The following is a 28,000-nucleotide window of genomic DNA, read 5'->3' on the forward strand; positions in this document are numbered from 1 at the left end:
TTGCGTGGGCGTAGGCCAAAGAGGACCCAGGGTGATGGCGAGGCCGCGGCTGGAGCACATCAGATTAAGTTAGACTCTCTGAGCTTTTGATGCATCACTCTTGTGAAAAATTCCCTGATAGAATCAGGAGTGAAATGAATCAAACAACATTTTTTTGTTAAGTCAATCCAGCCAAGCCTTTTAGGTGTTGCAGCCCTTTAACACGGCACTTCAGGCCGATTGTTGAACTTGCAGCACCAGAATATCCAGTAATGTTGCATCACAGGGTGTTTGCTCACACTAGGGCCACCTGTCTGAGAGGTATGCTGCCATGCGACACACGTTACTGACTTTAGTCGTCGAATGGATTCATAAGGAACTCAGCGACTCCGTGTTTGTTTTCATGTTTTAATTTATCTTTCACAATTCAACAAAACTCAGAATGAATGTATTACACTTTAGTGGATATGTCTTCACTGCTGCTATTCTAATGGTAAGAAACTCTACTACACTTCTTTTAGACAACTGGTGGAAGCAGGACAGGTATAATATTTATATATATATCACCAGCTGTTACTTTACTTTAACTAGAATACCACAACTCATGAAGTTATAAAGAAAAACAAAGAAAAACAAATCAGAAGTAAACAACAGCACAGGACAACATTTCCTGGTATGAACTGTCCTGAACTCAGTGACTTTACTGTTCTGATTCACTCTCATAGCGTTGTTTTTCTTGCTTTCTTTTTTTTGTGATCAAATTTTTTGATTTTAAAGATATGCATTGGAAATTATTAGCATTAAAAAAATTCAATTAAATTCATAAAAAAATAATACTAATAATAATACTAATAAAATTAATAATAATAATTACTTAATCTTAAAAAAAACTGTTAACAACATAAAGTTATGCATTGGAAATTATTAGTAAAAAAATAAAAAAATAAATTAAATGAAAATAACAAAAAACAACACAAAATAGATATATAAATAAAACACTTATAATAATAAGATTAACAATAAAAGTCATAACAATTAATCTTAAAAAAAAATACTCAATGCTGCTTTTATAATGGTAAGAAACTCTATTACACTTATTATCTGATTATCCTGATATGAACTGTTGAATGTGAAACTCCACAACTTTACTGTTTTGGTTCACTGGTTGTTTTCCTTTATCTTTCTTTTTTTTGTGAACAATTTTAAAGATACACATTGGTAATTATTAGCAAAATAAAAATAATTAAATTAAATTAAATTAATAAAAAACAAAACAAAAAATACTACTACTACTAATAAAATTATGAATAATACTAATAATAATTATTAAATCTGTAAATCTCACCACTCTCACAGCATTGTTTTGTGATCAAATTTGATTGATTTTAAAAATATGCATTGGAAATTATTAGCAAAAAAAAATAATTTAAATGAATTATAATATTGATAATAATGAATAAAAAAAATAAAAAAAACTCAAAATGAAGGTATTACACTCTGACTTTTAATGATATGTCTTCACTGCTGCTTTTATAATGGTAAGAAACTATATTACACTTTACCGTAATTACAGTGATTATCCGGATATGAACAGTTGAATGTGAAGCTCCACGACTTTACTGTTCTGGTTCTCTCTCATAGCGGTGTGTTTCAGCTGCAGCAGGCAGCTGTTTTCAGAGAAAAAGCACTAAAAGGCCACCGTACACTTCCAGTAGTGAACATAGTGGAGCATTTAGCTTCTAAAGAACCAGATATTTCCTCCAAAACAGAGCTGAGAGACTCGTCTTTCCCAGATGGCCACAAAGACAACTCCAAATGAACGCTGACGTTGCTTCCTAAATAAGAAACTAACAAGTTCACCATACCAACTTAAAAGGTGCTGATTGGCCTCGTTGGGGACGGTCTCATGGTGATGACATGTCAGTGTTCTCACAGCTTGTTTCCAGGCCTCGAGTGGCCAAAACAATCACTTAATGCAGGTTTAAGTGAACGTCTTGAAAACATGTCCTCTTGCAAATTGTTCTCTGCCTAATGTGTTTGAGCCGGTTTGTCTTTACATCACTTCATTTCCTTTCCCCATCTCTCTCTCCACCCAGGGACACTGTGTGTTACGAGCATCATCCCAGACTCCCGAGGGCCAGCCTGACAACTTCATAGGGTTTGCCGCGGCTCCTGACAAAGTGGCAGACGGCTCGCCGGTCTATGTGCGGTACTTTTGCTCGGGGCCGTGTCGGCTCACGGTGGAGGTGGTGGTGTCCACATTAAGGAAGACGGATGTAGTGGTCTTCAGGACGAAATGGATCAGCAGCACGCCCGGAGTCTTCATGATCCAGGAGGTGCTGCTCAGATTCCCTCCATCCGTTTTATATCGACGGGACTTTTTCAACAGGCGTGTTCTGGACGTCCAGAGTGTGGCAGTTCGTGGTTGGTTAACCCGTCTTAACGACGGCGGGGAACCCGGGACGTACTATGACTCCACGTTGAGGATTTATAAAGTGGTGCAGATGGAGCAGCTCTCAGAGCGACCGGCTAAACCTCCCACTGAATGCCCTTCATGGTCCGCTCAGCTGATATGGCAGATGAGCAGAAACAGAATTCATCATTGTCCACATGAGTCAGGTCAGATCCTTCATCTTTATTATAACAAGTCTTTCAGAGGCTGTAGCTGGTTCAGTTTTAATGCTAGAGTGAAGGTCCAGATATCATATGAAAGTAGAAAACCTGATGAATCCATCGGTACCAACCATGTCATACTAGCTTGTTGGGCAGGAGGCTAATAACACTCCAAATTTAGGCTAAACTTTGGCGAGGGAAAAACTGGCATGTCCATTTTCAAAGAAGTCCCTTGACCTCTGACCTCCAGATGTGTGAATGAAAATGGGTTCTCTGGGTACCCACGAGTCTCCCCTTAAGAACAGGAGTCCTTCCTCTGGCCCTTTGAAGTCAGTAGATTTAAAAACAACTTGTATTTTAAATGAAATGTCTCTTTAAAAACCAGAAATGTTTTGGCGCTCGGATGATGACATGAAATGGAACGGCTATTTAATGTTACTGCTTATAATTTGGCTACTTTTGGAAAAAAACATCAGGATGGTTTATTTGTTTAGTATTATTTGGAATTTATACTGATACTCTGGTTTATGCCTTTGTCTTTTCTCTATTTTCTGGCCGGGAAGATTATCCATGCATGACACAATAATAATAAAATCAAATCAAAATACAGACATGCCCACTTTATGATAATCACATGCAGTTTGGGGGCAAAAAAAACATGCAGTTTTATGCATTCAGTATAAATGTGTTATTTTCTCCTATTCCAAAATGCTGTATCTGAATATTTCTGCATACTGGGGTCCATAACCAGTCTTTGAATTACATAAATTGGGTCTCACTGTAAAGTTGAGAATAAAATGACCCATGGTGACCTCTAGGATAATCACAGCCTCATGAAACTTTACAGCCACAAACTAGAGACCTAGAGCATTCAGAGGATGGATGGATCAGACTAGAGACCTAGAGCATTCAGAGGATGGATGGATCAAACTAGAGACCTAGAGCATTCAGAGGATGGATGGATCAAACTAGAGACCTAGAGCATTCAGAGGATGGATGGATCAAACTAGAGACCTAGAGCATTCAGAGGATGGATGGATCAGACTAGAGACCTAGAGCAGTCAGAGGATGGATGGATCAAACTAGAGACCTAGAGCATTCAGAGGATGGACGGATCAGACTAGAGACCTAGAGCATTCAGAGGATGGATGGATCAGACTAGAGACCTAGAGCATTCAGAGGATGGATGGATCAAACTAGAGACCTAGAGCATTCAGAGGATGGATGGATCAGACTAGAGACCTAGAGCAGTCAGAGGATGGATGGATCAAACTAGAGACCTAGAGCATTCAGAGGATGGACGGATCAGACTAGAGACCTAGAGCATTCAGAGGATGGATGGATCAAACTAGAGACCTAGAGCATTCAGAGGATGGATGGATCAGACTAGAGACCTAGAGCAGTCAGAGGATGGATGGATCAAACTAGAGACCTAGAGCATTCAGAGGATGGACGGATCAGACTAGAGACCTAGAGCATTCAGAGGATGGATGGATCAAACTAGAGGAAAATGCCAATTCTTGCAGAAATCTCCAAATGTCAAAAGGTTTTGATTCCAAATCACAGCATGGCTTCTTCTATGTTGTTCCTCAAGGTCTTGGTGTCTTAATGTGGTATTCTGGAGGGATTATTGATCATTATAATCAATTCTCCAGTAGTAAAAAATGGTTAAATTTAGCACCAAATCTTTGTAACAAATGGTATCAACCCAGAAATTGCTGCAACAACGTATGAGACATAATAGAGCATGGGGATGGACATCATATACTTCTATCATCATGTTCTTGACACACATAGCTGAACTGCATCTTAAATTAAGCTCCAGGTTCCAGCTTTCAGATGATGTACACCACTTCTATGTGACATCTACTGTTGACCTGCTATCTCCCCCAAACGACCCCCTGGATCCCCTAAAGAAGACTAAAAACGGCTCTATTGTGGGTCTCAAAGGGTTAACGGTTAATCTTTTTGCTGTTTGCATAGATGTGATCGATATGCTGACGTTCCCCCTGGCGAGTGCTGGTGATTACTACGGAGTGGTCCGCAGATTCCAGCCTTTTATCGACCGAGGCCTGGAGAGCGCCCGTCTTCACGCTGTGACACAGTCCAGGTTGGACTTCACACACTCACTTCTCATTTATTTACACCGGGTACAGACTACAACAGAATCAGGCTGGTTATGGGCCTGATTCCTCTCTCTGGACAATCGACAGCAAAGCCCTGATTGTTTGATGACTCTAAAGATGATCTTTCCAGATGTTCCTGTGGTGTGATTTTAAGAGTGTTTTTACATCCGCTCAGAAGTCCATCCTGGCCGCACTGATCTCAAATATAAATATTAAATATTAAACACGTTCAATATTTACGATGGGATATCCTATCCACGATGACGCAGTCTCGTACACTTAGTACTTTATTCTCGGAATATTACGACTTTTTCTCGTAAAGTTATGACTTTATTCTCGAAATCTCTGATTTTTTTTCCCTCAATGTGGCCCTAATACTCCGTTGTATAGTTGCACTATGGCCCTCACTGCATTAGACTTATATACTATATACTTAGACTATAAACTGTGTTACCTTCATCACAATGATCACATGTTTTGTGGCTCCAGACAGATTCTTTTTGTTTATTTTTTTTGCCTAAAATGGCTCTTTTGATAGTAAAGGTTGCCGACCCCTGGGTTTAGTTAGAGCTTCAAGTTTGACTACACAGCATGAATCAAATCTCCAGCAGGGTCTCCAAATGTTGCACCAAATAGTACTCAAGAAGAGCAGATTTTTAGATGTTAAACAGTAGAAACGTGTACAGTAAAACCAAAATAAAGCACCTCATACTGCCTCAGATGTACAGTTCATAATGCTGCTGCTTTGTGTTGATATCAGCAGATTGACAGGCCACAGGTCAGTGATTGTTTGCAGTGCTGTCAGCTGGAACTCCACTTTTCAGTTTCATTTCACATCATTACAAATGACTTTACAAGCTTCGCGAAGCCTCTTCACCGGAGCATGTGAGCTGTTCTTATTCACGGTCAATGAAAGACAGCGAGGTCAGCCGTCTTTAGCAGATGAACGCGGCGTTTTAAAATCCAAACTCGCGCTTCGCTGCACGGCTGAAGAAATGATTTGTCAAACCGCTTGTTTTTTTTTTTCAGAGTCACCTTATCTGTGTGGATCTACCTGCTGAAATGGTGTCACCAGACGCACTGTGGGATCATCCATCACTTTGCTAGGAACAACGTGTACGACTCGGTCCTGATGCAGCTGACAGACACAGGTGGGTCACAGCAGCCTCGTGTGAGGACACCCGATACCAGTTTAGGGGATTTAGATTGAGGTGTCATGAGATGGTTTGTGAGCGATGATGTGTGTTTTGTGAGACTGCTGAACAGACTGTGTTATGTATTAATAAAGAGCGTTGGATCTCCTGCGGTGTAATATATGACTGTCATATCTCCCGTGCAGGGGACGTCATAATTCAGGCACGTGTGACAACAGGAGAACATAAAGCTTTCCGGGCCAGCACGGAGTTGCCCCGGTGGAAATGGATTAGATTGGACTGTTACATACACAACTCAATGGTATAAAGCCTCAGTGTGTGCCTCTGGGTAGTGGGATAAGAAAGAGAAATTAAAACACAGCTCGGGGGGCAACATCTTATAGTCTTCTCTTCTCCTCTGTTTGGTTTGGTGCCCTTTGCTTTGCGGTGTTTGAGTTCCTTTTTGGAAACAGCTGTAAGCTCCTGTAAAGATGGTTCCTTTCCAGCTGGGAAACTCCAGGCGATTGCAGTCTGTACTGCAATTTGGATTCGTTCACAGCCGAGTAGGTTTTTTTTTTCTTTTCTGAGCTCATGCATTATTATGTCTTTCAGGTGCTGCTGCATACAACATGGGATGATGAAACCCGCAGTTATGAATTTGAGTAAGACGGGTTGATTGGTTTTCAAAATGATTCATGTCAAGTTGTTCTGATTTTAAATGTTGTGATTAAACCTTTACGAAGCACCGGTTTGTCCAGTTACTAACATACAACAGGGATGAGTAATGATCACGAGAGTGATGGATGTTGGATATCTTACAGGTTTCACAACAGGATCCATTATGATGACACCGAGGGATACTTTGTGATCGGAGGGAGCAGGTACATGCCGGGCATCCAGGGCTATTTTGGGCCTATCAAGTTCTACCGTTTGGGAACTGCAGTGGTAAAGAGCCTCTTTTCTAATCCTTAACCATGTTTCCACTCATGTGCGAATGCTTGTCGTCTCCGGACAACATGACACTTGGCCAATACCAGCTGACATGAAAGAACAATTAAAACTTGCCCAACTGAAACAAATTCCTGAAGACCTCGTTCCATTTTTCTTTTGTAGATGGTTAAATGGCGACTTGTTTTGTTTACGGTTTACAACCTATACTTCTTCTTCTACTCTGTTTACTGGCGGATAAAGCATAGCCGATAGCAGCCTTAAGTTTCCACGCTCCGGACCATAGACTCTATATGAAAATGGACGACATGACAGCTCCTCAAAGTGAAGCCAAAACATCTGGATCGCCCCCTGGTGGCTGGCTGCAGTATAGCTCATAAAGCCCGCCCCCTCCATGTTAGTGGGATGGGACATGGTCCAAACTAAAAAGTCAAAGTACACGTCAAATACTTTGGTTTCTGTCATTTTAGATAGTTCTTATCCAGCTGATGCATGTTAAAGTGTTAATTATTCTGACTAGTTTGGTTTTAATTAGTTATTTGATGCTATAAAAAGGGGGCGGGACGTCCTGATTGACAGCTGCTCTAAGTGAAGTAGTTATCTATTTACAGTCTCTATGCTTCTATGCTCTAAAACAGTTGATGGATGCATTTCTTTTTTTGCAAAAGTTTGCTTAAAATTTGCTTCACAATGGAATGGAAACATGGTTATTTTTAATTCAGTGTTTGGTTGTTTTATCACTGTGCATAAAAATACGCTGTTATCCATGTTACAGGTAAAAAACCACCATCACCCCGAGTCACTGCTACAGGAGCTGGATAAGACTCATCAGGAGTGTGAGAGAATGAAAGCAGTGACATGGGCTTTTCTCCAACAACTAACCGAGAGTCACCACCTGCCACCAATCAACACGGGTGAAATATTATGTTGACAAGTCCCTCCGCAGGGGCCTTACATAGAGCTCATATACAGGGTGTCAATGAAACAGCAGCACACCTGGTATAGGTATGGGACTACTGTTGACTGGCTGCTTTCTATGTTTTATTTCAGGAGCCTGCACGCCTCACTTCGTAAGACTGTGGGGTTGGTATGGAGGGAAAATGAGCACGCAAACATGGAGCTGGGAACAACAACTTAAATACAGCACACTTTTTAATTTCTTGCATGCAAAAGAGGAAATCAGAGCAGGTGATTGTTGCACACATATAGTCACATATAACACGTAATTTTTCAACGTTTTTGACAGTTCTTTTGCATCATTTTCTGCAGGATTTCTGAGCTTGAAAGACATCAGCACTGCTTTGTTTGAGGAGGCAGTTGGTACAATGTTCACTGCACGAAATAAAATCACATTCAGATCGACGGCTCTGCTCAAAGCGTCCTCCTGCTTTGGAAATCACAAAGCGTCTCTCTTGTTGGCCGCCGTCCACCTGTCTGGCCTGGCGGGGCAGCCGGTCGATGAACAACAGGTAGAGTCGCTGCCTTCTTTGTACCTTAATATCTTCTTTATCGTCACTTCTGTAACGACGACTGATAATATCGAGGCCTGTGTGTTTCAGGGTCACGTCTACAGTTTGATTGGTGCGTCGGGCGATAACCGCTTCGCCCTGATGCATGCTGGGTACAAGCACACACAGGGGATTGATGGGTTTCCTAAAGACTTGGACATGGCTTACAGCTACTACTCCAACGCTGGGACACAGAGCGTCGATGATAGTTCCAGGATGCATGAAAATGAGGTATGTTTGAATAACTGAAATTATTATTATGGCTCTAGGGATGGCGATATTGGTCAATTGTTCGGTCCTCCACTTTGTTCCGGACTGAAATGTCTCGACAACAGTTTATTTGAACAAAAATTAAGATACAAAATAAAAAAAACAGTAATTACAGAGCAGGGGAGGAAGGAAGCCTGACAGCCTTATTCAGAGTTCTTTCCTATTCAAACAAATAAAGAAATGACATTATTACTCATAAAAAAACAAGACAAAACTAACAAAGAACTCACAGCACAAAGAATAAACACACAAGCAATTATAAACAGTGGTAAAAGAAAAGAAAGAAAACAGAAAAACAAGCTGAGAATAAGTCGATAACCTAAAGCTGGCAAGGAAAACGATTTTAGTCAGCGTCATATTCAGTGAATTCTGTGGACTTCTAAATGTTATTTATTTATCTGATGCACAGTACGACAAGGACGAATTGTAATAACTCAGGTGATCCCCTGACTTTAAATCTAGCGCCACCATCAGGTCAAAACATCACTTCGTCCAATACTTTGATTTACGACCAAATACCTGCAAAACTAGTGACATCCCCGTCAGCTTCAGCTGCTCATTAGCAAATATTACCATGCTAATATTTAAAACTAAGATGGTTAACATGGTGAACATCAGACCTTCAAATGGGGGCGAGTTTACCAGTTTGTGACGTGTTTGTTGACTTTGTCAAAAAATGGCGGAGGCCATGGAAGTTAATTTTTCAGAGCATAATAAGTTAATATATTGTAATTTTAGTCGTACATTTTTTTTCTGCATTATGTTACCCACTTTCTAGCGTGCTAAACTGTTAGCCTCTGTGGCTTCTAGACGCCGACAGTAACGTTAATATTGTCGTTGCTTAGCAGCGGTGTTCTCATGACTTAAACACTTGAACGCCACGACTTCCCATGTTGTAAACACGAGCAGAAACAAACAGAGATCTTTATTTAGGCTACAGTATAACAAACAATTTGTCTTGGTACGTTTAAAGAAATAGTTGACATTGATATTTAGTGAAATTGAAAGGCACATCTGTCGGTTGAATATAAAGCTATAGAGCCAGCAGCTGCTTAGCTTAGCATAAATACTGGGAACAGCATTTGAAGGTGACCACTGCACGCGGCCAAGACATCGTCCGTCACATTAAAAACAATATATTGTCATTTTTATATTTAGTTGTTTTTTTATAGTCACAGATACTTTTCTTTTAATTCTCAGCAAGAAAGTGTGATTTGTGATGTGATTTATACACATATAGACACATATTGTACACGTGTACAAGTACATGACAGCAGTGATACAAAAGAGACGGAGTTTGTTGGTCCAGCCGAGTAGAGGAGGTGGTCTTACATCTTAATTTAAAGATGTGAATGAGTTAGATGTCCTGATGAACAGAAGAAGAGCTGTCCATAGATAAAGAGCTTCAGACTGATTTCCTGTTTATTCTTTGAATATTGAAATAAGATGCATCAGATAAATAGAAGGTTTGTTCATGAAGACAACAGAAAGGCTTTACTGTCTGCTCCAGCTTTAACAGGCAGCCAGCGCAACGAGAAAACAATAATGGTGTTGATTTTAGGGGAAATTATAGAAGCTGCATCTTCAAAACCTTTCAGCATCGATGACTAATATCTCATCTACTATGTGTGGACGAGTGAACGTCACTTTGTGGTGTGACCACCGCTTTACAGCAGCAGATTATTTTAGTATTATTTATGTCTTGTGAAAAGAAGATCCTGCTCTCTACTCTTGCTCAGCATCACAATTTATACACTTCGGTCCATCGGGACCTTCATCAGGAGTGTTTTACACAACTCTAACAACACTGACTTTAAAGCCTCTGAGCAGCCTCACAGGTGTTTTCAGTTCATCTAGCCTGATTAGACCTCTCTGCTGAGTCTCCTGTTAGCTCTGTTGCACCTGTCAGGGCGGGACAAATTACACCTTTATCATTCTTATTGGTGGATGAAGATCTGTGACCTGATGAACTCTCATCATGGCTCCATCTACCTCCAACCTGAGCAGAGGCCTGATCAGGTTGGAGAACTGTAAACACCTGTGTTGCTGTTCTAAGTAGAGAACAGGTGTGGGACAATTACTGTCCCGTGGGAGTGTCTCTCAATAATTGTCACATAATGTTCCACATATAAAAAAAGAAAAACAAGCCAACACATAATTGAGTCTATTTATAAGAGTAATTACTGAAATTGCACACTTGATGAATTAAAACATCAACCTTGCAGAGTTCATGCAAAGCTGCATAATCACATGCACTCCGAGTATCATGAGTGGACTCAGAAGTGGGAATATAAAATCCCAAGAGTCCTTAGAGCATGACAACCCTTGCGAAAAAGTAATATACTTTAATTTTATTTTATGAAGTAAACTTATTTCCCAAGTATGTAGTAAGTACTAAAATCAATGCACTAGTAGTATACTTATAAGTGTACTACTTTAATACTTCTTGGGACTAAATTGGCCCACTTTTTAGTTTATAAAAGTTTACTTTAAGAATAGTAAACTTCAAGTACACAACTAGTTTACATCTAAATTGTATTTTGTACTGCAACTATACTATGAAGTGAACTAAACTACAAGGGAACTTATGGGTATGCTGTTAGTTTACTAGTTGTATATTTGTAGCCCACAAAGTTTTTCTTTATTACATAAAGAGACTTTCTCCTTTTTCTATTTGACTTGATGTTTTGTGATGAGATTTAAAAAAAATTAAATAAAATTAGTTTTTCGTTGTTGAGTTCAGTTGGTTGCAATCTGCAACCACACCACTAGATGTCACCAAATCCTACACACTGTACCTTTAAATACACAGTATGTCTTCTATTAAGTATTTCATTAATAACTATGTTTACATGCACAAAATATTCTGTTTTTTTGCCCTTGTTGCCCGAAAAAGACAACATTCCCTTAAGCTGTTTACATGGCTAATGAAAATGAATAATCCACTAATATTCCTGTTTGTATGCAGCTGTGTATACTCTGATTAATGTAACCGGTGGCGGACTTGTTGAACCGTGCATCTTCTTGAAAAGGTCGGCGTTGTGATATTTGCGCATATCCAAAAACCTGTTGATATCTAAGTCTTACATAATGTTTAAAAGTAGGTGTGTTTCTCCGTCTTTTCTTTTGGGCATGCATCTCTGCAAACTGTCGGCTAGTTGGTTTGTGTACAACGCACAGACTCACTGCTGTAAAGAGATATTGTGATATTGTGAATGTGCTGTATACATGTCCAAAGAATGCTCCTAAAACCTGAGTGTGCATGTAAACATATCGTCACCCTCTCTCTGACAGAGATCCTAAATGATAAAATGTCAAGTCTGAAGTTAGTAAAAGTAGCAGCGCTGCTATATTAATGTTTTATTTGTTTCTCCCAAAGCAACACGCTGTTGAACACATCTATCTGAGCAATCCAGAGGATTTAAACAGCCTCAACCACGAGAGCAGTGACGTCATCCAGTTCATGAAGTACCAAGCAGAGAGGGGAGACGTTGAATCTCAGGTAGGTCCTATTCCTCCGTTATGATCAGCAGACCGCGTTCAGTCAGCCTCTGTTAGCACCATAGATGTGAGTCAATATGGGCCTACTGCACCCAATAGTAGGTTTTATCATCTATTCACATGGTAGATCACTGAAAGAAAGTATAAAAGAAGACGACAGCGATCTTTAGAGACCGTAGTAATTATGACAGGAGCAGAAGCAGAAGTCCGGCGCTAATATGCAATGATCCCACGTTCAGTAATTTTACCACTGTTGCTGTTACAAAAAACCTGGATTTATAGTGTCCCACTTTACGGCAACTCACACCACAAGTGTTTTTGTTGTGTAAACCTTAAAAAAGTTGTATTTTTGTGTCCCAAACATAATGTTTCATTCAGTTTTACAGCATGTCAGAACTTAGCGGACGTAGTAGGCCCCTACAGACCCACATGTAAGGTGTTTATAGCGACCGATAACGCCTATTTAATGGCCCGATAACAGTCGAATCGGCTGCTTCAGAACAAGCCAATGAAAACTGTCATTATGTTTAGAGACGCCTGGGAACGCTTTTCTACTGGGGACAACATGGAGTCTCTAAGGACCTAGCGAGTGCGGTGAAATGGTTTGAAAGAAGCGCTCTGCAGATGGGGGATCCTTCAGCGATGTACGACTACTCCCTCATGCTGATGAAGGTTCTGCAGCATTATAAAGACTCTTTTAAGATGTTTTTACGATTAAACACTGGGTGTTTTCTATGTGTGTGTCTGTGTGTGTTTTGACACTTATTGATTCCCTGATTGATTCCTCCAGGGAGAGGGAGTGAAAAGAAACCAAAGCCGAGGTTTGAAGCTGATGGAGAAAGCTGCAGCGATGGTACGTGCTGTGCGTTACTCCCAGTGATCAATCTGTTGTGTTTACAGTGTGTGCCTTCACTGCCTGTTTCCTTGCTTTAGGGCTCAATTAACGCCCTGAATGGTTTGGGCTGGTACCATGGGATTATACTGAACGACCACAAAAAAGCAATGAAATACTTTGAGCAGGCGGCGCTGAACGGGAGCGCTGATGGGATGTTTAACCTGGGACTTTATCATATCAACGGGGAGAACCCGGAGAGGCCGCGGAAGAACGAGGTTTGAGTCCCACTCCTTGTGAAAATGTAGTTCCATCACTGATCCGCTATGAGCTGATGTATCTCCTGTGTGATCCACAGACGGCTGCGTTCCTGCTGTTCCTGAACGCGTCTCGGCTCGGTCATGTAGTGGCATCGGTGGAGGCGGCTTGGTACCTTTCGACAGGAAGCCTGGAAGGGGTGTCTCAGGATGTGGAGAGGGCTGTGATGTAAGAGGCTTTCATTAGTGGCAAAGAAAGCTCAGTTATGGGCTGTTGCACTGTAGCCTGCAGCTCAGTGGCATCTAATTTCAATGACAGTGGCTAATTCAAGGTCACAACCCAGTATTTGCATATCTAAAAATAAGAGTCACTGTCTCTGCATTATTGTCTGGCACGGAGCTGCTTACCATTGTTCCTCTGGTATCTTATGAATTTAAAGGAGCTCCTGCTGCAGCTTTTTTAGAGTGACCTCAACGAATCAGAACCTATTTTTAGATCATGTTACAATATTCTCCCGTTTATGTGGAGGAAGTCATATTCCATAATTCATCAGGCGTCCTTTACCTCTCTGTGCAGAATGCTAAAAAAGGTGTGTGAAAAGAACGGACACCTTGGATTTATGATCAGAGACGCTCTCCAGGACTACCTCCGGGGCGCTCGGTGGGGACATTTATTTCAATTACTTTTCAATTGTCCTCATTTAATCATTTTCTGTGGTCTTTACCATTCATCTCTGCTTCTTCCTGTTTGTTTTACTGCGCCGCAAACAGACGGGGAGCGTTTGTGAAGTATGTTCTGGCAGCTGAAACTGGTCTGGGTTTGGCCCAGAGCAATGTTGCACACCTGTGTGAGGTAAATGGATGCTATTTCTCTGGTTTTTAACCCCTTACTTTAACAAGACAAAGACTGTTTCTCTTTACATCTGATTTTCAGCACAATTCTGAAAGTAATTGGGCCTCATGCAGCAACACTCTTTATATTTATTCATGTAAACACTACATAAGGGCAGATATTAGCTTAGGTAACGCCCCCGAAACACTATATAAGAGCATGTATTATTATTATTAGCAAAGGCAACGCCCAATAAACGCTATATAAGGGCAGGTATTAGTGTAACGCTAACACTAAGGGCAGGTATTATCATAGATAACGTCCCCTAAACACAATATAAGGACAGGTTAGCGTAATCGCCCCTTAAGTTTCTTTTAATAACCCAATCATTATTATTACTCTAAAACATATAAGCTAAATTTGATTATATGATATTCATACGTTTTATGTTGCTCAAATTTAAAGGAACAGTGTGTAACATTTACGGGGATCTATTTGTAGAAATTGAATATAATATTAATATGTATGTTTTCTTTAGTGTATAATCACCTGAAAATAAGAATCATTGTGTTTTCGTTAGCTTAGAATGAGTCATTTATGAGCCAGTAAGTAGCCCAGAACGGACAAAGCAAACACTGGCTCTAGATAGGGACTTTCATGTTTTCGCGTCGACCATCGTAGTTCTCCAACACGCTTGGCACACGGGAGAAGTTTCAGTTGGTTGCAATCTGCAACCTCACCACTAGATGGCTCCAAATCCTACCCACTGCACCTTTAAAACATATGTTTTCTTGCTGGACAAACAAATGGACTGTGAAAAGGAAGATGTTTTTTTCTCATCTTGGTAAGAATGCTCTCGACCATAAAATGCTCTCTTACAAAAATAAGAAAACATTAGTGCATCCCAGAAATCAATGGGTACTAAAAATAAAAACAACTCGTGGACGAAATTAGTTCTTAAAGTGCTTCCCTGCGTAAGGCTCAATGTCTCAGAGTTGGAGTTGAAATTGCACATAATTCCAGTCACATACGAAAAGAAGAAGCCAGAGGGAAATTGTCAGCAGTTGATAACACAACTGTCATCATTGCTCTGCTCCTCTCACCCTGCACACAGGAACTGAATCTCAGTAATGATTGTCAGTGGAGATATCACAACTACTCTATATTAAACCATGATCCACATCCATCCGGTGAGTTCCTCTCATTTCATTTTCGCTGTAACCTCTCCCTCCGTCTGTCAATCTGCTCAATAAACACCAAGTATTTATCTTCTTTTATAGCTCTGCTGAAAATGGGAGACCACTACTACGGTTCCTCATTATCCTCGGTCGGTCGAGCCATATCGATGTATGGCAGAGCCGCTCTAGCAGGCAGCCCTCAGGTGACACATTTACTCGGGCTGTAATCTCATCACCCTATGATAAACTTAATTAAACCTTCACGGGCGCAGGCCCAGCGCAATAAAAACAACACACGGCATTATACTGTGTTATTATTTGGAGACTCTTCTCTCTGTGAGTAACCCATCAGACTCTGTTGTGATTGTATTCTCACACAGGGAATGTACAACTTGGTCCTTTTGGCACAACAAGGACACGTTCTTCCACCGAGCGTCCACGGCTTGTTTAACGTGTCACATGATGGCGAGCAGGACATCGTGGTGAAGATCTTAAAAAGGTGCTTTTTTAAAAATTTTACTTGTGATATAATGTGCTTCTAATTTAAGTTTAACACAAATATGAAGATTTGATATTTGATATGTGTAAATGGTTCAGGAAGATTTGTTTGTTTTTTTACTTAGCCCTTTAACTTAGCTTAGCACAATGATTAGAAACAGGTGGAAACAGCTTAGTTAGTTAGTTAGTTAGTTAATTCCTTAAACCTGCATTCTCTCTAACAGCCAGCAGGGGGCGACTCCTCTGGTTGCTAAAAGAAGTCTGATTGTATAGAAGTCTATGAGAAAATGAGCCTACTTCTCTCTAGATTTATTACCTCAGTAAACATTGTAAACATGAGTTTGGGCTCAATCTCTAGTTTCAAGTCTTCTTCAATACAGCATGATGTTCATTTAGTAAATTATGGTCCCATTTAGAGTCAGATAGACCATAAAGCAGGGGATGCTTTAGGGCGGGGCTACCTGGTGATTGACAGGTCGCTACCACGGCGTTGTCCGGTCTGGGATCTGTCCGTGTTTTCGTCTTAAGAACGTTAACCCTTTCACAGTGTGTTTTCACTCCATCAAAGTAACATTTTGGTCGCCTAAAAATGTCTTATTCAGCGTTCGGTTGTACTTAGCTCCGCCCTCTCGTGTCACTTCTGGTTGCAAAAAACCAAGATGGCGACGGCCAAAATGCTTCAAAACTACAGTCCATAAACCAATGGGTGACGTCATGGTGACTATACGTCCACTTCTTATAAATACAGTCTATGGTTACAGGTACTGGTCCGTGGAATTTGTTATCTTTGGACGGAGCCAGGCTAGCTGTTTCTCCGCCATAATGTTTTCCCCTGTTTCCAGTCGTTATGCTAAGCTAAGCTAACTGGCATTTAGTGGTATAGCTTCATATTTAGCGTACGGACATTAGAGAGTGATATCAACTCCTTTTTATTTGTGTATTTGTTTATTTGTTTCACACATAACAAGTACATTAAAATACAATCACACATGAAAGGAATGTAAAATGTGTGTGAGGGCAGAAACCTATAATGGCTTATATGAAAAAACACACCTAAAGAACATACTGTACAAAAGGTCAAATTACTATCATGACAAAAATCACCAGTACATTTTAGATATTACTGTTCAAAACATTTCACTGTTATCATGTGTAACACAGTCTCCATTGTTTCACCTCCTCAGATGTGTGGAGACGGAGGAAGACGGAGCAGTGACGCCCTGTTCTTTAGCTCTGCTCCGAGTCCAGATGGGGAAAGCCTTGAGGAGGATGACTCAGAACGGTGCACAGCTCCTCTTGGTAGGCAGAAGGCAATTAACTCGTACTGTATGTAGTAAGAGAAGGAAAAACCCATCGCACCACAAGCTGCACACTTTACACTTTATTATCCTCCTTTGATAATGTGATCTACCTTTAATTATTGAAATGTGTGAAAATGCTAATTGGATGTTCATCATGAATAACACATTAAAGACACTATGGACTGCTATTTTCAGAAAGAAAAACGTGATGATTTATTTAAATTCTCATTTCTCTATAGGCATATGCATCTCTCATCTCTGTTGTTGTCATTGCTGTCACTGTGCCACTGCAGAGCTGTCTCGGTGAGTCGTCTCTTCTTGCACGTATTCGCCACAAGATGGTGCAATTTCCCCACATTTACTGTCTCTCACTTGCACATTGAAAGATGTGTGATCATGTTTGTTTGCCTCCCCTCCTTTCTTTCATCTCATCTGCAAATTAACACAGCACAAAGGGTTCCCAGTCGCCGGGTGTTTGCACAGAGGACCGTCAGCCAAGACGATGTGAATAGAGAGCAAGATGGCATTATGGGAGGAACCCACGGAGTGGCGGGGAATCTAAGGCTTACCGCGGTGAATGGCGAGCGGTGGCTCCGGCAGGCCTGCGATGTGGCCGTGACTCTGTCGGGCGTGTGCCTGTGTGCCTTCTGGACCGCACTCCTCTATCATCTCTTATGACATACAATAGCCAGCACAGTGATCCAATAGCCACAGCAAAAGCCTGCAGACACTACACACACCGTGAGAGCATACATTTAGAGGATGAGCTACGGCGAGCTATTCATGTGACACATTCGTGTTTCGGAGACATGTGACTCATTTGAGACAGGAAGAGAGAGAAGTGCTGCTTTATCAGACTGCTGATAATGTTTCCTCAGTAACCAGTTCCATTGTTTTGTTTGTGGAAAATAAAATACTTATCATGCAGTTCATTTAATTAATACTGAGTCCGACCTGCAGTCTATATATTGTCTCTGATGAGGTGATGTGGTGCCAAGGAAGCGGAGTAAGGCTACTGTGAGGCTCCAACATGTTAAACCAGGGCCGGAACTGGACCAAAACATGTGGCAGACCTTAATTCAGCAGATGCATGATCATCACATGTGTCCTTGATATATTTATCTTAGTAATTTATCCCACTTCACATGTATTTTTTAGGGCTGTCAATCGATTAAAATATTTAATCGCACAGTTTTTATCTGTATGTAATACTAGTATTTAATACTCTTATCATCATGGGAGTGGATAAATATGCTGCTTTATGCAAATGTATGTATATATTAATTATTGGAAGTCAATTAGCAACACAAAACAATGACAGATATTGTCCAGAAACCCTCACAGGTACTGCATTTAGCATAAAACAATATGCTCAGATTATAACATGTCAAACTGCAGCCCAACAGGCAACAACAGCTGTCAGTGTGTCAGTGTGCTGACTTGACTATGACTTGCCCAAACTGCATGTGATTATCATAAAGTGGGCATGTCTGTAAAGGGGAGACTCGTGGGTACCCATAGAACCCATTTACATTCACTGATCTGGAGGTCAGAGGTCAAGAGACCCCTTTGAAAATGGCCATGACAGTTTTTCCTCGCCAAAATGTAGTGTAAGTTTGGAGCGTTATTTAACCTCCTTCATGACCAGCTAGTCTGACATGGTTGGTACCGATGGATTCATCAGGTTTTATAGTTTCATATGATACTATCTTCACTCTAGCTTATTATTCTGTCATTTATCTTGTGAAAATGAGCGATTTCTGTCCAGCTCATGCGGCTCATCCACAGCCTCAGTGATGGATGTGTTGTACCGGAAGCCGTGTTCTAATAGGTCAACTATTAAGCCTTGTTCCGGGCCCTATCAGGGACATGCTGATGATAAGTGTCTCGCAGGAGACTGGACATGCAGCAACAACATGCTGCGGGGGGGCACTTAAACATTTGGTCCAAGGCCAGAGCGATGGAATTTCAGAAGTTATTGATTTAGTCTGGGCAGGTGCTGCCGGTCGATACATAAGATAAGACAATATCAGTTTGAGCCATCGCTATGGGGGACATCAAGAAGAAGAAGTTTGACCTGAGAGGATGAGTTACTTCAGCGAAGGAAGACAACTCAAACAAAGCCGCAGAGCCCTCGCTGGGGTATAACTCAAAAGCTAATGCTTCTCTGTGGTGCTGTTGTCACTGTGTTCATAACCATAATGGGCAATATCCCCAGATTGTGCATATGATAAATAACGTTGATCTTGAACCTTTGAGGGGATTTTGTTTCTACGGCCGCCAACAAATATGGATATAGGAGCCGGCAGCATTACTCAGTTCTTAACAGTTATTTACAGCCTGGTGACAGTTGTGATGATGTGCACTTTATATCAGTGAGTGTTGTTGCCCGGTATCCACGAAGCTGTCATTAGTTAAATAAGGAGTTTCACAGAGTCAACAGCACCATGCGGAGCAACTCCACTACAGACTGAAGGCTGGGTATAATTTGGGGACGGAGTAATGATCTCTCTCTTCCTTCTTCTGTGTCTGTCCCTCATGTCGTCTGTCTCGGTCTCTTTAAAAAGGGACCAAAACAAAAACATTGCATACGGCTACACATGTGTTTCTCTGCAGTTTATGTGCTCGTATTTTATTGGTGTTGCCATAGCTAAATGCTTACAATCTAGATATTCAGCATGGATATACTGTAGGTATAGTATGTCAAAAAAACAAAACAATATAGGAAGCTTTGTTATAAAGGAATAGCGATTTATTTTGGGAAACACGTATTTATGTTATGGTGCATTCATGTGCTCCTCGGATCGTCCCATTTCCCGAGTTGGGAAGTCATTCTTCCGACTTCGGTGTTCATGACACACACACTTTAAGTCGTAATGTGGAAACCACATGGAGGCTACAAAGAAGATGTGTTGTATTTTATTGCTCAGAGCGTTTAAACAACATGTTAATAGCTGTTCATTTGCTTTACCTGACTTGTTATCGGGGTTAATGCTAATAAATAACTTTTCTAACTAATCTACCGTAGGTCACTCTATATGGACAACAACCAATAGTTACATAATACCATATTACAAATTATATGTGAGCAATAAATTGATATGCAATAGATGAATTTCTGGGTAATATGATATCGACATGGCTCAATTTGAAGATAAGATAAGATAAGATAGGATATTCCTTTATTAGTCCCACAGTGGAGAAATGTGCAGTGTACAGCAGCAAAGGGGATAGTGCAGAAAACAAGAAGCATCGGTAAAAACAAAGAGCAAGATACAACACGGTGCAAAAAGCGAAACAAAAGAAACAAAATGTGAACACTTTAAAGGTCCCATATTGTAAAAAGTGAGACAATTTGTGATGTCACAAATCTACAATATTTAGACCCTTACACAGTTTTAAACGTAAACATTCTAAATGGGTCCCAGTTTATTTCCTGTTGCAGTGTATGTGAATAGCATCAGCTGACAGGAAGTAAACATGGACCCAAACTGTTGCCTAGCAACGCAATTCCATTGCAATTCTGTTGAAATGCACTAAAACGGAGCGTTTCAGACAGAGGGTGAATACAGGTCTATTCAGGCAGACAGTATGAGGAAAATAAAGTTGTTTTTTTTAACATTGCAGCATGTAAACATGTTCTAGTAGAAACATAAAATACAAGTATGAACCTGAAAATGAGCACGATATGGGACCTTTAAATAGAAGGAAATATAAAAATAAGGAAATCGCAGACTTTCCGATTTTTTTCTGACTTGAGGGGGCATTTACGTAAATAAAACTAATTTTTCCGATTACTTCAACATCACATGTATGCAGCTTAAGATGAGAAGATCGATAGAGTCTCACATTATTTATATGCTACGGATAAAACAACACCCGGCAGCTGGTTAGCTTAGCTTAGCACAAAGACTGGACACAAGTAGAGACAGCTAGCCTAGCATGCCTGTGTGTTTTTAATCTTCAGTTCTTGTATTAAAACAAGATCTAACGTGTTAATTAGTGAGCTTTAGAGGCGCTGATATGTGGGGTTTTGTTGCCTTTGGACAGAGCAAGCTGGTCTTTGTGCTAAGCTATGCTAAGCTATGCTAAGCTATGCTAAGCTATGCTAATCACCTGTGGCGGTTGCATCATATTTACAGACCCGTCTCTAACGGCCTCCACACACCGCCAGCGTTTTTTTTTTTTTCGTGCAATCGATTTTGCACGTTAATATATTTATTCAAACTGTTTTTTTGTCATGAGTACTTTCACACAAATATCATGCGGCAAAAAAGTGACGATTTGTCTCGGAACAAGGTGGATTTTTCTGAGCTTTCCTCAAATAAATGTATCAACCAATCACGTGCAGAACTTGCGCCTATATTAATGAAACAATGACATGGAGGATCCTAGTCCGAACCAAGACGACAAACTTTATTACTCCTTTCAACGTTGACAAAGGCAGCGCAGACCAGATCCACTCCTCCTGTTCTTACCTTTCATAATAAAAGACATTTTAACATAACTACATTTATTCGTCCCACCCCCGATGTGCAAAGACCTTAACTCTCGCTAAGTAAGTTAGCTGTTCGCTGTGGTTGTGATTGCTGAACACATCCATCCTGTACCCTGAAGTCTGCTCTGTTACTCATTGACATCATTCTTATCATGTCACTGCTAAAATTAAATTGATTTACTGACCATAAAAACATTCGATCAGGATTCAGAGTCACAGTTTGATACTGTAGTTATGACTCCACCAAGATCTGCACATGAGCTAATATACATGGAAAATCTAACATCATATGTGTCATAACTTTTTGTTAAAAGTCTACTGATAAATATTTTTTTCCATCGATTCAAGTTGCACACAATAAAACTGTCGCCACCTCCGGTAGGCAGAAATGAAATGAAGTGGTTTTAAATGATGTGGTGGACCGTCTTGATTTCCATTTGATTGTTTAATGAGTTGATAACACGTTGATTAACGTGACCTTGAATATAATCGCAGTAAACTGTACTTGAGTTCATGTTTAATAACGGACACTTTGACCAGCGTCATTACACGCTGACAGAATCTCTCAAATGATTTACAGCTTTCACACCGTTCACCCTTTTCTACTTGAATTAAACTCTCACTGAACTCTTTCGGGATATTTGATTAACACGGAGGGAACAAAAACTTTGACCAGTTTGTAGAAGTCTTGCGGTTTCAACTCACGTGGCTTTGGCATGTGCACTAATGTCACAAGAACACACACACACACACACACAATCATGTCAGTGCTAATAATTTCCCACAATTCAATTCTAGTTACTGCACAGTAATTGTTAATCAAAGAGTTTGACGATGCTGTCTGGGATTTAATTTCACTTCTTCTCAAATGGCTTCTGTAACATGTCATTAAATCCAGCACCCCGTTGACATTCCATTGAAATTCCTACACGGTTCACAAAGAGTCCTCTGAAACAGAAACAACACACTCGACTGCCTGTAGCCCGACACTTGAAGTTGAAGTTGTGCTTTTATACCTCAGCTGAACATACACAAACTCCTCCGTAAGGCTTTGGAAGTCCTGCAGTGACCTTTAGACATCTAGTGCAAGCAAACAGTGTCAAATGTCTAAATCCTGTCTCACCTTAGCTCTAAAGAACTACAGAGATACAACCGTAAAATAAAGGGATTATATGCATGAAGTACTGACGTTTTCTATAGAGCGCTGCAGGGATGACGTATTTTTGTAGGCCAACCCCGGAAGTTAGCATCGCACCGGTTCACTCGACTAAAAGCCACTGAATTTTAAATGAGCTCTGTGGAAGACTGTTTATAATACTTGCACGTTTTATTCAGCAGGATAATCTTCACAAATGAACGCCACTAACGTACCAATAACGTACCAATAACGTACTACTAACGTAGAGCTACAAGTTGGAAAGTTTGAGTTATAGTTATTTTTGTTTGCGAGAGTATAAACACAATCATAGACTGTATATAAGAAGTGGACGTATAGTCACTGTGACGTCACCCATTGGTTTGTGGACTGCCGTTTTGAAGCCTCGAGTTCATTTTGGCCGTCGCCATCTTGGTTATTTGGAACCAGAAGTGACGCGAGAGGGTGGAGCTAAGTACAACTGAACGCTGAATAAGACGTTTTTAGTCCACCAAAAAAAATAATCCAGGAGAAAATGTTTACCTGGACACGTAATGCAGTTTAGTTGTGTGAGAAGGTCATTTTGTAGGAGACGGGGTTGCACAGACACACACACACACAAGTAATGCAAATAGATGTTATTGCATTATTGTCCTCTGGCAGCCCTTTGGGGCCGGCACCCAGAGGCCTCTGCAGACCAGGGATGAATTTCATAAATGTAAAATATGTGTGCAGATGTTGCCTTTGAATGTTAGCGAGTGAACGACGGCACAATGTGAAATTAGTCAGGAATGTTATCAGGGTTTCTGCTGCCCTGCGGAACAAGAACATTTTAAAATGATACAGACCCAGAAAACCCTGACTGACTCAAGGTCAGAATACCACTTAGCCTAAAAATGTCACCAGCTAAAACAAGTACTGAATGTCCTGATGCACTCTGCCTGCGCTCAGACTCAGAGTGCGTCTGGGTTAGTATACGGGAAGCCTCCGGGGGGAAAACATGTGTCACCACCCACCACATTGCTAAAAGTAAAGCGACTCACTTTGTCACAGTAACTCACACACCGGAGAGTGATGTTTGTCCACACTGAAGGAAAGCTGTGATGCTTCTATTACAAGTACTGGCGGTGTGTGCAGCAGCAGCAGCAGCAGCAGCTCGCTGACTTTGATAGATAGTATGTGCTGGGAGGATATTCTCAGACTCAGTGGGAGGTTACTGTTTACTGGAACCAGTATCCTACGTACCACTGCAGAGCTGGTACGTATGCAGGTGTTGTTGTTTTATGATTCGGTATTCTTGATAATTGTGTCAGGACAGCCTGCAGACGCTGCAAGAAAGGAGAGTTCAGCCAGTCGTTTCACAACTCTATGTCAGAAATGACTTGTGAGCATCTCTGCTTTTTAGTACATGAAAGTATACTTTGTTTACTTTAACTTAAAGTACTCAGCTAATGATTTATGTATTATACTTTTTCTTAAATAGCCTATATCTCGATGAAAAGATTAAGTACAAGTAGGCCTATAAGCCAAGTATACTTGGACTTTTCTGTGTACTTTTTAGTATAAACCAAGTATACTTGGACTTTTCTGTGTACTTGTCAGTATAAACCAAGTATACTTGGACTTTTCTGTATACTTGTCAGTATAAGCCAAGTATACTTAAGTATACTTTTGTTTAGTATATCTCTGAAAGTGTACTTTCTTATTTTTCAGTTTAAAAGAAGTATCATAATAGCACACTTGAATAAACTTCTTTTTGGTACAGGTATACAAAATGAACCTACAACTTTTTAAGCATTCAGGAAGTGAGCATTTTCACAATAAAACATTAATTTCAGGTGGAGTACCACTGGTCGATGGTATCATGTGGCTTTGCTGCACTAATAATAGTGCAATAATAGTCAATGATAGTCTGCAGTCATTATTAATTAAGAATTAATCCGTGCTTTGCTAAAATGTCTGCCATGGAAAAGGCCTAAAATCACCACTGTGTGCTGTAAATAAAGCCGCTGGTTTACTTCACATTCCTGCTGCATGAACCTTGAAGATCCGATTGTCTCCGACCACAGTCTCCCTGTGTGTCCTCACTTGACGGTTGGCTGCCGTGGACCTTCACCCGTCAGCAGCCAGTAATTACACACCAGCCTGCCTGCTGCTGTAAAACCATCAGTGCTACCGTTAATAATCAGATTAAGCCGGCCTCCCAACAGACTGGTGGCGATGTGGCTGTTATTAATGCTGTGACAGCGAAGAGGTTCACTGTGTCACCTCAAAGACACTTGGACTTGTGCATTCACACAAATGTAACATCCATTTATCTTGTGGACATGTCTGCTGACATTCACTAGATTCACCAGTCTGACATCTCTCTGTCCAGAAAGCTGAGTTTGCAGCTGCAAAATCTGTTGACCTTCCTGCATCCAGCTCCGTCATTTAACCTGACAGTAATGTAGTTGGATGCAAAGAAGAACTACAGGCTACTTCAGCTTGGATTTCTAGTCTCTGCCTCTGCGTAACCATGAGCGCTGTGTTGTAGATCAGTCGTTCCCAAAGAGTGGGCCGGGAGCCACAGGTGGGTTGCCAAATAAAATTGCAGAATTGTTTCCATGGTGGTTTAACATTAATATCTGCAGTACACCTTTGAGTCACGAGGGAGCCTGAACGTTCGTATTGTTCCGATAATTGTAGCCTACTTATAACACTGAATCTATTATGAAAAGCTAGCGTTCTGTTTGTTTTATTGATTAGAGGAAAAAAACGAGTTCTCCGTCTAAATGCATTTATTTAAAAGGGACTGTTTGTAATAGAAGATCCCAAGCCCCCATGCAGGAAGAGCACCGAGCTTTGAGGCATATCTTCGTAGTGGCCAAACGGTGATACTACATCCATGGTGCATCCTGGTACATGTAGACATTCCTGGCATGAGCAGGAGAACTTTCAGCTCAGCTCTGAGGAATTTATTGCTTCAATTGACTTTATTTACCATCAACACTGATTGGACATCCACATAAATATGAGGTCGTATATCTGGTTTATTATCCATCAGTATGCATCAGGTAGCGCTGTTAATTATAGGTAGAGAGTTCTCCAGCACTACTACAGAATGAACACTGTTTAAGTGTAGCCATAATTTCATTAAACAGCTTTTTTAAAAACATAATTGCTGAGACGCAGAGAGACTCAGAGCTGCTAATGTGAGCGTGCAGTACAGGCTACCGAGCATAGAGATCTGACATATGCTCTAAGATGTAATGTGAAAGGGGTCGCTGGTAGAGGATTGGGCAGAGGACAGCAGAGGACAGCAGTCAGCTTGACTGTCAGAAGGGTTTGTATTTAACCCCAAACAAAACAGAAAACCTAGCTCCTTCAGGAGCCCTTCTGTAGCTCCATAACTAGAAAACCTCAGCTGGGCCGCTCGCCGACTTACCGGCTCAAAATAAGTTCAGAAGAGAGACTGAGAGCTCCTCACTCTCAGCATGTGTCACCTAGAATGAATTTCGGGCGTGGGTGGAGTCACCAGATAGGAGTGGAGATGCCTCCTGTTACCTTATATGAAGCTCTACAGCGGTCTGTGGATCCTTTTAGCATCTTTCTGCAGATTCTTTTTCACTGTTTTGATTCATTCTCAAAACCCTAAAAACCCGCTGAACACGACGTGCCCAGCTAACAGCAGACAGATCCAGACACGCTGTGGAACAAGAGACAGATTATTTCCCTCAGGAGTTTGGTAGCAGACACAAACAGAGCTAGAAGATAATGAATGCTGGATTTACATTTGTCAGTTGGACAGAAACACGACTCCAAGTGAATGCTAATGTGTCTCTGTGTCATCAGAGGTAATAATATGCCACTGTTGTCTTTCCACCTTGTGTCCTCACCCAATTGTCCACTATAATTTGCTCAGCATGCAAACTCCTCTAATCTCAGATCTCGTAGATCACTACCAATAACTGATCTGTTGCTTCCTGGAACGGTCGTGAAACAAGTTGACCTTAAAGTGTTGTAGTCAGTGTCGCCGTGCTTTATTTTCACAATAAATTAGTCGTCCTGTCACAGCTGTAAAGTTTTTATTGTCCCCGGTTGACCCCTGGAGTTTCCATGTGAAGATTGAAATGAGTTGATAACATAATATCAGACCTTGAATCTTGGTGATTCACTTTATTGCAGGTTGAGTGAAGGATCCATGAGTGAAGTTTTGTTATTTATTTATTTATTTATTTATTTCCTTACTTATTTATTTGTTTATTTGTAAAGTTCAAGTATATATTTCTATATATTGAATTTCTACTTTATGTAGTAAGTATACTAATATCAATGTACTAGTAAGTCTACTACTTTAAAAAGTGGGCCAATTTAGTCCCAAGAAGTATTAGTTTATAAAAGTATACTTTAAGAATAGTAAACTTTGAGTACACAACTAGTTTACATCCAAGTGACTTGAGACTTGCAAAAAATGACTTTATATACTTTGTATACTTTGACTTTATAGTACTTAGCCAATGATTTACGTATTACATTAAAGAGAATTGCTCCTTTTTCTATTCGACTTGATGATTTGTGAGGAGATTATAAAAAATAAATAAATAAAATGTGTTTTTCTTGCATGCCTCCAGGGTGAACGGATAATCCAAAAACATTTTGAAAATTCTAGATGAATTGAAGTAAATTCATATTAAAACATCCTTTTACAAACTCTCACACACTTTAATGGCCGAATATACTTTTCTGTATATTTGTCAGTATGATCCAAGGATACTGAAGTATACTTTTGTTAAGTACCTAAAAAGTAAACTGAATGTATACTCTCTTATTTTAAGCTTAAAAAAAGTAAAAAATGTCCGAAACAAAAGGTCTGAAAAAATATCTGAAAATTATATCAGAAAAATGTCTGAAAAAAAAGTCTAAAAAAAAAAGTCTGAAAAAAAGATCTGAAAAAATATCAGACAAAAAAAGTCTGAAAAAAAAGATCTGAAAAATGTCTGAAAAAAATGTCCGAAAAAAAGAAAGATCTAAAAAAATGTCCCAAAAAAAGTCTGAAAAAATGGCTGAAAAAAAAGTCTGAAAAAAAATATCTGAAAAATGGCTGAAAAAAATATCTGAAAAATGTCTGAAAAAAAAAGTCTGAAAAAAATATCTGAAAAATGTCGGACAAAAAAAAGTCTAAAAAAAAGATCTGAAAAATGTCTGAAAAAGAAGTCTGAAAAAATTTCCGAAGAAAAAGTCTGAAAAAAAAGATATTAAAAAATGGCTGAAAAAAAAGTCTGAAAGAATGTCCGAAAAAAAAGTCCGAAAAAAAGAAGATCTAAAAAAAAAGTCTGAAAAAAAAAGTCTAAAAAAAAATATCTGAAAGTTGGCTGAAAAAAAAGTCTGGAAAAAAAATATCTGAAAAAA

General features: G+C 40.1%; 1 protein-coding gene across 1 annotated transcript; it reads left to right on the plus strand.

Moving 5' to 3' along the window:
• The first annotated feature begins 160 nt into the window (after positions 1-160).
• On the plus strand, positions 161-17,917 carry LOC119487848 (protein sel-1 homolog 3). Its single transcript, XM_037768902.1, has 24 exons — positions 161-472; positions 2,076-2,598; positions 4,576-4,702; positions 5,748-5,869; positions 6,058-6,173; positions 6,464-6,513; positions 6,673-6,796; positions 7,575-7,713; positions 7,850-7,987; positions 8,069-8,268; positions 8,359-8,538; positions 11,957-12,079; positions 12,610-12,750; positions 12,869-12,931; positions 13,012-13,188; positions 13,269-13,396; positions 13,745-13,828; positions 13,939-14,020; positions 15,114-15,189; positions 15,280-15,380; positions 15,558-15,676; positions 16,860-16,974; positions 17,216-17,279; positions 17,425-17,917. Exons 1-24 carry the CDS (start codon positions 422-424, stop codon positions 17,652-17,654), a joined length of 3,273 nt encoding a protein of 1,090 aa, XP_037624830.1. The 5' UTR covers positions 161-421; the 3' UTR covers positions 17,655-17,917.
• The last annotated feature ends 10,083 nt before the right edge of the window (positions 17,918-28,000 follow it).

Source organism: Sebastes umbrosus, chromosome 5 (genome assembly GCF_015220745.1).
Source record: "Sebastes umbrosus isolate fSebUmb1 chromosome 5, fSebUmb1.pri, whole genome shotgun sequence".
Lineage (NCBI taxonomy): Eukaryota > Metazoa > Chordata > Actinopteri > Perciformes > Sebastidae > Sebastes > Sebastes umbrosus.

Coding starts and splice junctions, on each gene's coding strand:
- LOC119487848 (XM_037768902.1), top strand. CDS start 422: ATGAATGTATTACACTTTAGTGGATATGTCTTCACTGCTGCTATTCTA. Junction 7,714..7,849: donor CCTGCCACCAATCAACACGG/GTGAAATATTAT, acceptor GTTTTATTTCAG/GAGCCTGCACGCCTCACTTC. Junction 15,381..15,557: donor CTCTAGCAGGCAGCCCTCAG/GTGACACATTTA, acceptor ATTCTCACACAG/GGAATGTACAACTTGGTCCT.